This window comes from Daktulosphaira vitifoliae, unplaced genomic scaffold, assembly GCF_025091365.1.
Source record: "Daktulosphaira vitifoliae isolate Bord-2020 unplaced genomic scaffold, ASM2509136v1 Scaffold_4, whole genome shotgun sequence".
NCBI classification, from domain to species: Eukaryota; Metazoa; Arthropoda; class Insecta; order Hemiptera; family Phylloxeridae; genus Daktulosphaira; species Daktulosphaira vitifoliae.
The window spans coordinates 17,546,977-17,559,188 of NW_026099575.1; the positions used below are offsets into that span (position 1 = coordinate 17,546,977).

General features: G+C 25.9%; 1 protein-coding gene across 1 annotated transcript; it reads left to right on the forward strand.

The window, feature by feature from the left end:
• The first annotated feature begins 4,389 nt into the window (after window positions 1-4,389).
• LOC126904178 (stress-induced-phosphoprotein 1) lies at window positions 4,390-9,036 on the forward strand. Its single transcript, XM_050682941.1, has 11 exons — window positions 4,390-4,596; window positions 4,805-5,014; window positions 5,077-5,357; window positions 5,778-5,952; window positions 7,134-7,260; window positions 7,325-7,467; window positions 7,543-7,720; window positions 7,778-7,939; window positions 8,002-8,105; window positions 8,168-8,331; window positions 8,807-9,036. Exons 1-11 carry the CDS (start codon window positions 4,594-4,596, stop codon window positions 8,877-8,879), a joined length of 1,620 nt encoding a protein of 539 aa, XP_050538898.1. The 5' UTR covers window positions 4,390-4,593; the 3' UTR covers window positions 8,880-9,036.
• Window positions 9,037-12,212: the final 3,176 nt, after the last annotated feature.

Below are 12,212 nucleotides of genomic sequence, written 5' to 3' on the forward strand. Positions count from 1 at the left end.
GAAGACAAGTCCAGAGGTCAAATTTTTTTTTTTCAAATTAAAGTATATTACATAAGCTTTAATTTAAGATATATATAAAAGTGTCAGACCTTCCGGAACATTTTCAAAAGTTAAGTTGAAAAGTTCTACTTTCTATATACATTTTTATGTTTTGAATCCCCCCTGTATTAAGGGAAATGGTCCGATTAAAAAAATAAGTATGTCGAATGAAAGATCTATATAAATACTATTTCTCATAAAAAAATTGTAATGATCCATACATTTTTTAAAAAGTTATAGCACTTTAAAGTAAAAAATGTAAATTATAAAATCGAAAATTTTCACACAAAAATAGCATTCGGTAGCCGTTTTCACCATGAAGACAAGTCCAGAGGTCAAATTTTTTTTTTTCAAATTAAAGTACATTACATTAGCTTTAATTTAAGATATATATAAAAGTGTCAGACCTTCCGGAACATTTTCAAAAGTTAAGTTGAAAAAGTTAATTTTTTGTGAAAAAGTTGTCATTTTAAATCCCCCCCTGTGGGCAGGTTAAGTGTCAGATTTACAAAAAAAATATACCAAATGATAGGTAAAGACATCAAGCATCTATATAAAAAAAAATTATATTGATATGTTCATTTTTGAAAAAGTTACGGCAGTTTTTAGTAAAAAAAATTGAAAAAATTTCGAAAATTAGCGATTTTTAAATTTGTAATTTTTTTGGAGGTTTCCCCCATTTACGGGGAACGAGGGAAATTTTTTCAATTTTGAAGGGTAATGTCTTCGACTAGATACGATTTGTGATCTTTTGACGTATCGTTGAAAGAAATTTGTTCGGTGAGAGCTGAGAAAAAGTGGTAACTGACATAAAAAAAAAAAAACACATCATAGTAAAACCAATACCTTCTCAGCTTCGCATCGAAGCTAAAAAATAGTGTTTAATCTTTTGGCTGGAAGTAAAATAATACATACTGTCTGAAAATAAAATAATGATTTATATTAGCTGAAATAAAATTGAAACATTTAAGCTATTCTTTTAACTTTGTTGCCAAGTGACTAGAATTTTTTTTCCTGTATACATTGCAAAATTTAGTAAAAATTTGCAATTACTCATTAATTGTCAGTTATTTGTCGTGTTTATAAAAATTAAATAATTTATCAAATTAACTATAAAGTCGCAATGTATGTAACTTAAAGATGTAATGAGGCAGAAAGAAGGAAAACAGGAAAAGTTGAATGAATTTCTAGTTCATGATGAAAAAATGTATCGATTTCATATCAAACTGAAAAATTAAGATTTGAGGGAAATTTGAGTTGAACACACAGAATACCTGTCCCATTATCACTGTGTTTCGAGACTATTTGAAGGATTAAATGATAAACATTTTCCATGTCATGGGCAGAGCGTAGTTACAGAATATTAGATCAGTGTGGGAATTTTCGCATTTTTTTTTTCCGATTAGGATATTTTTCTAAGTTTTCTCTAATGATTAAAAAAGACGCCCTCTGATAATTATAATCGGAGAAATATAAATACTGCCGCAACTAATAAGCAAGGAGCCAGTAATCTCTCTTTCAAAATTTCATTTTTCGTTATTTTGAATATACATCAACACTTAAGTTTAATGTTACATCCTAAATCTATGTATTAAAATGCTTGTAACTCAATAAGTACTTATCCTTAAGTTGTATTCAGTGGGTAGATCGAAGCTTTATACCGTTCTTTTACGGATGTGTGATTTAGATTTACACCTTAAGACTAATCTAATATTATACGTACGTATCTAATATTATGATGTGTATTTACAAGAACGTACCAAAGGGCTAGTGATGGGAAAAAATAACAGTAACAGTGAATTATAACAGTTACTGCTTGCAGGGGCGATTCACATATTTTCCGCCTATACGCATTAAAAATTTGCCGTCCTTCATTACGTTATGACGGAGGGGGTTCATTTTCATATATTTTTGCCATAACATTACTAATTCTTCCTCATAAAAAAAAGTATTAAAAAATATTTTTTAATCAAATCTATGTTTATTAATAAATCATAAAATAAATTGCTTGTAGCTATTAATACACAAAAAATGAAAACGATTATGATAATTATTAGGAAGTCAATATGTTATAAAAACAATAAAAAAATAACTCGCTTTTTATAAATATGTTGGCCTTCAATATTTGCTGCCCTTAAAATATGCCGCTATAGGCAGTTGCCTATATTGCCTGCATACAGTGGCGTAGATACGATTATTTTATGGTGGGGGTTTATTTCATATTAAATTTTTGACTAATTATATTTAAAGATGTATTTTTTTATTTAAAGTTAATTGATAATATTATTAACAAAATGTAAAAAAATAATGATAAAAAATAATTTTAAATCGTACCTCTACTTTATTTATAAATAATTTTTTTTTTGGTTCTGGGGGGGTTTAAACCCCCTAAAGCTCCCCTGTATCTAAGCTACTGCTGCATATAAATACGCTGCTGACTGCTTGAGAAATAACAATCTGTTACTTGGAATAAATACTAACAGTTAATTTTATTTTGTGTTTACACAAGGTGGATTCATAATCGTAATTTCTTCAATTCTCCACTGAGCCCAATGCTTATTATAACGGCAGGTTATTTTCCAATGAAACCAATACTCACAGTATCTCATATCAAACGTCTTGAGTAGAATATAGATGGGTCAGTATAACAGCACAACGTATTTGATCCATTACTCTGTAATGACTAAATATATATACACAACAAAACACTAAAACACTACTCCCCGGTTGGATGTGGTTACGTTGCTCTTCTCTGAGCAACTCCTAAAAAAAGGTCCTGTATACAGGATAGATTTGACAGAGGGTTTTAAGGAAACTTACCACGTGGTACATCAGGTGCGTTTTTACGTGTCCCACGGGTTAGAAATAAGTTCATAAGTAAACTGGCAACGTTCCTTACATAAATCTATATAATTAAAAAGGGTAGAGCATTGAAATCATTCTTAACACTTATGAATATCACATGTTGCCAGTTTGTTTATTAACTTATCTTTTATTTAAATTTGTCGCAATTTTTAAAATATTTGTTACACAGTTACATATATTTTAGTAGGTTTTACATGGAGTGTTTACTTCCGGAGATTGAAGATCCTTATTTCTCTAAGAGGTTGCTCAAGTCAGATGAGAAAGAGCCAAAAAAAATTATCAGAATTACACAAAAAAAAAAAAAGATAGAAAATAAATTTTAAAAAAGGTTTGATTAATTGTTTTTTTCTTCCCTCATATGTTTATATTAACTATTTGCAGGGCAAAACCGGTTCCACTAAAAACTAACAGATTATTGTAAATTAAAGGTGTTTGTGTTGTAGATAGCTGAATAAAAAGATATAAAAATTTTTTATTTTTTATTCTCGGACGAAAAGAAACGATTAGCTAAAATTTAAATAACAAATTCCCTAACAATTTAATTGTATCCTCCAATGTTTAAACTTAACTAAGTACCAACTACATACATATTACTAGGTATTATTAGTTAGTTTTTAAACCTACTAAAATATTAGTGACTGTGTAACTCGCGTTTCACAAAATACACAAAATGTGGTAAAGTTTAAATATCAAAGTATACTGATTACAACACAATAGTTAGAATTTATAACTTTCAGTGTAACGTTATAATGCACAATGAAGCAAGAAATAAAAGTTCATTAACAAATAAATATAAATTCATATTTGGTCAGTATAAAATTTGTGAAGAATATATCAAAAAATAATACACATAAACGAATGTATACACACATTTATTTAAACCGATTATCAAACACAGATATAGGAATCGTAAATAAAACGTCATTTCACATTTATATAAAAAGATCAAAAATCGCTTATCATATATCATTTTTCTACCATTTCGTTAAAATTTAATTTGAAAGAATCATTATTTATGACAAACCTTAAATTAAATTATTTGAGCAATTTTGCATTTATATTTAAATTGCTTATAAATATTTAATGTTAGTAATTTATAAACTAAATATTTATTTTATTTTATTAACAGTTTTTTAACATATAAAACAGTTATATCACTGTTATTAAGAGTTAATAACAGTATATACAGTTATATAAAACTTAAGTTTTTTTAAATATTTTAAGAAAATAACAGTAACAGTTTGTAACATTAATCAAGATAATTAACAAGTTGCCATCGTTACTAAGGGCTAAAACTTTTTGAGAGTTATAGAGTCTATATTTTTGTTTGTTAGACATTTTTGTTTTCAATCGAATAACGTTACTGTCGGATTCACTGATAATTTATAATGATAACGAAACTTAAATTGTTGGCATCACTGTCCGGTTGTTTTTCAAACAGACTGTATTCTAGAATATTCTCTGCTTTTAACATTTTCGGCATGCGGTGAAATACTATTCATTTCTTCAACTCGAGTCAGGCTGTTTGTTAATCGCGCCGTGTTAGAATTTTCGTTTACAGCAATCTATTTGAAATTTATCGTGTGCTTTTAACTTAACCACATTGAATTATAAAATTAGTTTATTACAACTATTTGTGTTAAAAAATTAAGTCTTCCTCTTGAAATACATTTTTTAATAATTAAAGACATGGTAAGTAATACTATTTCTTAACCTAAATTTAATATTAAAAAAAGTAATAAATATAATATAAAAACTTTAAATTTGTTTCACCTACATTAAATGTAAATATTTTCAAAACTAAATTTACTAATTTTATGATTCACATAATTCTATTAATTTTTAGTGTTCAGTATTTATTTGTGTTTATGTTATTTTTTTTGAAAATTTTGTTACCTAGGCTCTTGATTTAAAAGAGAAGGGAAATGCTGCATTATCTGCTGGGAATTATTCTTTAGCAGTAGAACATTATACTCAGGCTATAGCTCTCGATCCCAACAATCATGTTCTCTACAGTAATAGATCAGCTGCTTATGCTAAACAAGGAAAATATAATAATGCACTAGAAGATGCTGAAAAGACAGTATCCATTAAACCCGACTGGCCAAAAGTAAAATTATTCAATAAATTTTAGATTTATATATTATTATAATATAAGAAAAATATTTATAGGGTTATTCTAGAAAAGGAACAGCATTAGCGTTTTTAGGCCTTAAAGATGAAGCCACTAAAGCATATGAAGATGGTTTAAAGTATGATCCTAACAATCAACAATTATTAGATGGTTTAAAAGAAGTAAAAAAGCAAGATCAACCTTCTTTTGGGGGTAACAGTATGTTTCCACCAGAGGCATTTTTGAAATTAGCTCGAGATCCTAGAACCAAAGATTTAATTAATGATCAACAATTTATGAGTATGTTAATCGAGTGCCAAAAAGATCCTCAAAAATTATTGTAAGTAATATGATTATAACTAGTCAAATTACTTTTTATATTTAGTTATACGCTGTAATAAAATTTCTTATGTAACTTAAACATATGAGATATTATTTTAATCTTAAATAAAATTGCTAATATACTATAAAAAATAAATCCCATAAATACATTTTGCCCAAGCTCTATTTCAAATTACTGAAAATGAAAAGCTTAAAATTATTAAATTTAGTTAATGATTATGAGAATATCAACTACATTATCATTATTAATGTTTTGAAGTTTTTATGTAGTATACATTTTATTGATTTTTTGTTTAATAACCCATTTATGATGTGTTAAACTGTTGTTTTTATTATAAAATTTTAATAAGTTCTAAAAGTTAATTAAGTATATCGATAGTTAATTGCTTTTTTTTAAATTAATAAATCATTTTTAAAGTGCTAACATGCAGGACCCAAGAATGTCAGCTGCATTAAGTGTTATGATGGGAATTAATTTAGATGATGAAAAAATGGATACTGAACCAACGCCTCCTCCACCAAAACCAAAAAGAGAACCTACTCCACCACCTAAAAAATCTGAAGAGGAAAATTTAACTGAAGAACAAAAGGAGGTAATAATAACATAATATAATAGTAGAGTTTTATTATGCATGTAAAGGTTAAGAGTATTAAATGGTGAAATACTTTACCTGGTCACTAAATCTTTTTACTGGCTTGTTGGTATACCACTCCTCGACTGATCAACCTGTTAATGTGTCGTGCAGGAATAGAATCACTGGTGATGGGAGGGGTCACCTGTGCAAAACCAGTGATCTATTAAGTGTGTAATTGTATATGTATGTATGTGTCTAATTCCTAAACTAATAACTATTAATTCAAACTTTCATTAAATACTTTAAAATAATCTATTAAAAATGATAATAATACTATTGACTATGACTAGATGAACATTGTGACAATAAATATATGATATAAAGCTAAATGTAAAACTCAATATTCACAGTGGGATGATTAATGTGAACTGGCCAGCTGATTTTAACACTATTAATATACAACAATATATAATATAATAGAACAGACAGACCACAACACACAATTTTTTCAACGAATAACACAGATTTCAATGACATCAATAACAACAGTTCAACACAAATATCACAGCTTAAGTTAAAATATCATACAATTGACTAAAAACAAATTTATAATACAGGCCCTTATGGCTACTATAAAATTAAAAAAAAAAATTGCAAAAGAAAATTTACTATTAAGTACTCGACAATTATTTCTTAACTGACTAGCCTTAAAATCTATAGGTGATATGTTGTGTGTAACAGGTAGCAGGTTGATTGATAACGTAACCAGAGCCGTTATCAATTGTGATAGTGGTTAGGTATTTATGCTGATGACTGTCGCGTGTAAAAATAGGAGGGAATAGATCATTGATGGCATTAAACATTGGTATTATGTTATACAGACTCAACAGCATATAATAAATATAATTGTAAAGTAACATGATATTATCATATTAATAAATTTTCTAGTATTTAGTGTTTAATTTAAATAAAAATAATTTTATGTATTATAGAAATTATTTTTAATATAAGTTTTAAGCAATTAAAAATTTGGTAGTAAATTTTTCAGTTCCAAATATTTTTATTTCTATGAGTATAATTAAATTTACTTAAGATTTTGGTGTAAATGTATTTTGTAAAATTGTATTATTGTATGGTTGGGTTTCGAATTTTACTAAAATAAACTTATTATATTAAATATTTACATTAAATATTTTTAGGCTAAAAAAGAAAAAGATCTTGGCAATGAAGAATATAAAAAGAAAAATTTTGAATCTGCTCTTACTCATTATAACAAAGCAATTGAATTAGAACCAACAAATATAACGTACTATAATAATGTTGCAGGTAGATTTTCGATTTTATGGAGATAGTAGTAAAGTGATAATGAAAAAGGTAATTTTTTTTTCAGCTGTATATTTTGAACAAAAAGAGTATAAGAAATGCATTGAAGAATGTGAAAAAGCTGTTGAAATTGGCAGAGAAAATAGAGCTGACTTCAAATTAATTGCTAAAGCATTTTCAAGAATCGGCAATGCTTATAAAAAATTAGAAGTACTTAAAATTAACTCAATTTACTCACTTAATATTAATACTTAAAAATAATTTTTTTTCCCTGTTCATTTAAAGGATTATAAAAATGCCAAAACATATTTTGAAAAATCCATGTCTGAACATAGAACACCTGAAGTTAGAAGTATTATATCAGAGTTAGATAAAAAAATAAAAGAAGAAGAACGCAAAGCTTACATTGATCCAGTTAAAGCGGAACAAGCTAAAGAAAGAGGAAATGAATTTTTCAACAAAGGTATGCAATTTTTACAATTCAGTAATTATATATTTTATATTGAGAATTTTTTTTAAGGTCAATTTGCTGATGCAGTTAAGGCTTATTCAGAGGCCATTTTGAGGAATCCTGATGAGCCTAAATATTATAGTAATCGCGCAGCTTGTTACACAAAACTAGCAGCTTTTGATTTAGGCCTTAAAGACTGTGATAAATGTGTTCAATTGGATCCTAAATTTTGTAACTATTTTATTTAATATTTAATTAAGGAAACTGTTTACATTTTAATTTTGTTTTTCTAGTGAAAGGTTGGATAAGGAAAGGAAAAATTTTACAAGGCATGCAACAATCTTCTAAAGCATTATCTGCTTATCAAAAAGCTCTAGATATTGATTCATCGAATGCTGTATGTATAAACAGTTTTTTTACTTGACTTTTATTTATTAAATTGATCTATTAATAATTTAGGAAGCCTTAGAGGGATATAGAGCATGTTCATTAGCAGCACATTCTGATCCAGAAGAAATGCGAAAACGGGCTATGGCTGATCCTGAAGTTCAAGATATTATTAGAGATCCTGCAATGCGTCTTATACTTGAGCAAATGCAAAATGACCCTAAAGCTCTAAGCGAGTAAGTTAAATTTTGATTCGAAAAAGAGTAATGTGTATTTTTTAAATCAATCATAAAATTTGGAATACTCATTAATTCCCTATATGATTTGAATGCTATTATCATATTCTACTGTGATTAAATTAAACACAAATTAAGAAAAAAAAATTGTATCTACTTATAAAGTTTGAATTAATTTAAAGAGGTCAACATGTTAAATTTGTTGCAAATATAAAAAAACAAATATTTTAATAAAATTTAATCTCCTTAAGTCTTTTAAATAACTATTCCTTCAGTCACATCATAATACCTAGTATTCAATCATATAAAAAAATTGTGCTGACCATTGATGTTTTCAAAATAATTTAACAAAATTTATAAATCCATATAAATCTGTTTATTTTTATAAATCTTATCTTATCTTTTATCTTCAAAAATGATATTTAATATTTATTTTACCAATACTTTTTTTATTAAATAATTTTTTTATTTTCAGTCATTTAAAAAATCCAGATATTGCTAGCAAGATTCAAAAGTTAATAGAGTCCGGTCTCATTGCTATACGTTAAAAATCTGTTAATATATGTACAAATACAATTTAAATTTATTATTTTATTCTCTATGCTTTTTTGAGATATTACATTTTTTAAATGTCTTTACTATATATAATATTAGTTATTTGTTTAATTCTATTTATAAAGATATGAGAATGATTTTTTATGAAAATGTTTTGTTATTATTTACCTTTTACTTAAAATTGCATTTTCTTTGTAATAAAATTATCTAGTTTCATAAAAACAAAATGTTAAAACACGAGATTAATGTACTTACTTTTTAAATTCTTAAAATTGACGGATAAAATTATAAATTAAATAGTTATATTGTATTAGATGAAAAAAAGTAATTGTTTAATGTAATAACTAGTTTTTATGGGTATTGATAGCTAATATTGTGTATAGGATAAAATTTATTTTTTATAGATTTAAACAGTTTTTTTTTTTTCAATTAATGAAAAACTCCAAGTTTTGAATCATTATTATGGATTTGTCGTTTATACTATAGGAGCGCATCTCTCAGTTTGTATAGGTCTACTGGATGATAAAAATTAACTTGAACTATACATGGTTTAATATGAGAGATAAATTTTATATTTATCACTAATTAAAATTACGAGTATCAAAAAAATATGTAGAAAGAAATTTAAAAAATCCAGCACAGTGGGGTCGCGGCGTAATTGGGTCCAGTATAAATTTAATCTGACTGATTAAAATCACAATCATTAGAAACGCTTCGATGCAAATCTGTCGATAGTGTTTAATTCTAAGAAATTGGTGGATAATTATAAAAGCAAAATGAACTCCTATTTTCTGATTTATAACATGGTTACAAGTTCTTGGATTCAAAAATATATATAATTATGTAATAATCATTTTTTAAATTATATTTAAGATCATTTTTATAATTGTTTTCAAATTATTATTGATTTTGATTTTTAATATGTTAAATGTAATTACTTTCAATCTACTTTTTTTTGCCCTTTAAAGTGAAAGTTTATAATAAAATAAAATGAATTTATTACCATAACTTTTAGCTTAACTTGCAAGTTTCAAATTGACATAATTAAATAGAAAAAATGGTATTGTAAGATTAATATGCACTCAGGAAATTTTATAATTACTATTTACAGTAAATTTATTAGTAAAATTGTTTTTTTTTGCATTTTTATCGTAATAGATCACTTAAATAAAAATCATAGTAATCATTCTAATTAACTTTTGGTGTTTAAAAAGATACTACAATTGAAATATACAGAACTGAATTAATTTTAATGATTTACTTTAACTAAAAACCAATGAAAAAAAGTTGTTAAATAGATTAATTCAATTGAGCGTATTATAAAATTTGATTATAATTGTAAAAATCCATTGTTAATTCAGGAGAAACTAACAATAATTTTTTTTAGAAATGATTTACATAGCAACATGTTACCAAAAAATTTGGAATATTATAGTGTAGTAGTAGCACACACAAATAAAATAATAAAATTAAAATAATAAAAAAGAGTAATAAAATTATTAAATTACAAAGTAAAATGACTTAATTTTGTATTTGAATACTTTTATCATATCAAATCTAATTCGACAATAAATGCTTTAAAACTATTAGAAATTAATGATTTGTATGGATAAAGTTGTTTAAGTTACTCTTTATTTGAAATAGGGAATTTGTTTTGTAATTTTTAATGGTAATATCTTCAACTAAATACGTATTGTTATCATTTGACGTATCGTTGAAAAAAGTAAGTCAAGTGAGGGTTGGTAAAATAAATAGTAGCTACAAAAAAAACCACATAGTAAAATAATAAGTAATAGTAACATGAATAAAAATTTCTTCTCATTAGGGCAGAATACAGTGATGGGATCCCTGATATTTGTTGAAGTAAATGAATCTAAATGATATAAAAATCAAATTATTTGAAAATTTTTCTAACTTAGAAAAAAATACAAAATATTAATTGCTATAGGCGTATTTGTACCTCGTACCCTAAGCGTGAAAGACATGAGTGTTACCGATTGAACAGTTGCCCGTTATTTTCGTCGCAAGATAAAATTAGCAATTTAAGCTAATTCAAATTTAAAAATTGCTATTTCGACTTTAAAAAAGTAAAAAAACTTTAATAAGTTTAATTTCTTATGTCTTATGAACTTTATTCTATGTCAATTAAGTTATATAATATTCATGAAAGTCAGTGTATTCACGTTGTAAGATATTTTCAAATAAAATAAAATACAAAACTCAGAATTTGAACAGACAAAAATAAAATATTTTTGAAAACAGTCATTTTCACCAAGAAGAAAATCTATATTTCGAATTTTGTTTTTTTTATAGTAAAGTATATAAAAACCCAGCACAGTGAGGAAGTGGCATAGTTGGGTTCAGTACAGATGATATCTGACAGTGATTAAAATTACTATTATAAAAAACGCTTCGATGCAAATCTGTAGACAGTGTTTAATTTAAAAAAAAAATTTGTCAAAAAAGTAGGTCAAATGAGAGCTGAAAAAATAAATGATGGCTACAAAAAAAAAAACCCAGCACAGGGGGGTCGCAGCACAGTGGTGACGTGGCATAGTTGGATCAAGTATAATGATATCTGACAGTGATTAAAATCACTATAAAAAAAAAACGCTTCGATGCAAATCTTTAGATAGTGTTTAATTTTAAAAAATTGGTGTATTATTCCAAAAGCTACATGATCTGCTAGTTCCTTATTAATATCCTGATTAAGACAAAGTATGTCGAATAAAAAAGAGATTATTAGAAAATAGTATTTCCCATAAAAAAATTATATTGATCAATACACTTTTCAATAAGTTATAGCATTATAATGTTAAAAATGTAAAAAATAAAATTGAGAATTTTCACACAATAATAGCATTTGGTAGCCATTTTCACCTTGAAGATAAAATAAAGTCCGAAATTTTTTTTTTTCATGATAAAGCATATTACATTAGCTTTAATTTAAGGTATATATAAAAGTGTCAGACCTTCCGGAACATTTTCAAAATTTAAGTTAAAAAAATTAATTTTTTGTGAAAAAGTTGTCATTTTAAATCCCCCCTTGTGGGCAGGTTAAGGGTTAAATTTATGAAAAAAATATACCAAATGAAAGGTAATGATATTATGCATCTATATAAAAAAGAATTATATTGATATGTTTATTTTTGAAAAAGTTATGGCACTTTTAAGTAAAAAAAATTGAAAAAATTTCGAAAATTAGCGATTTTTAAATTTGTAATTTTTTTGGAGGTTTCCCCCTTTTACGGGGAACGAGGGAATTTTTTTCAATTTTTAAGGGTAATGTCTTCGACTAGATACGATTTGTGATCTTTTGACGTATC

Bases quoted from the DNA above. Each gene is read 5' to 3' on its own strand.
- LOC126904178 (XM_050682941.1), top strand. The intron at 5,358-5,777 runs GTAAGTAATATG...TCATTTTTAAAG, and splicing joins AAAGATCCTCAAAAATTATT to TGCTAACATGCAGGACCCAA. The intron at 7,468-7,542 runs GTACTTAAAATT...GTTCATTTAAAG, and splicing joins ATGCTTATAAAAAATTAGAA to GATTATAAAAATGCCAAAAC.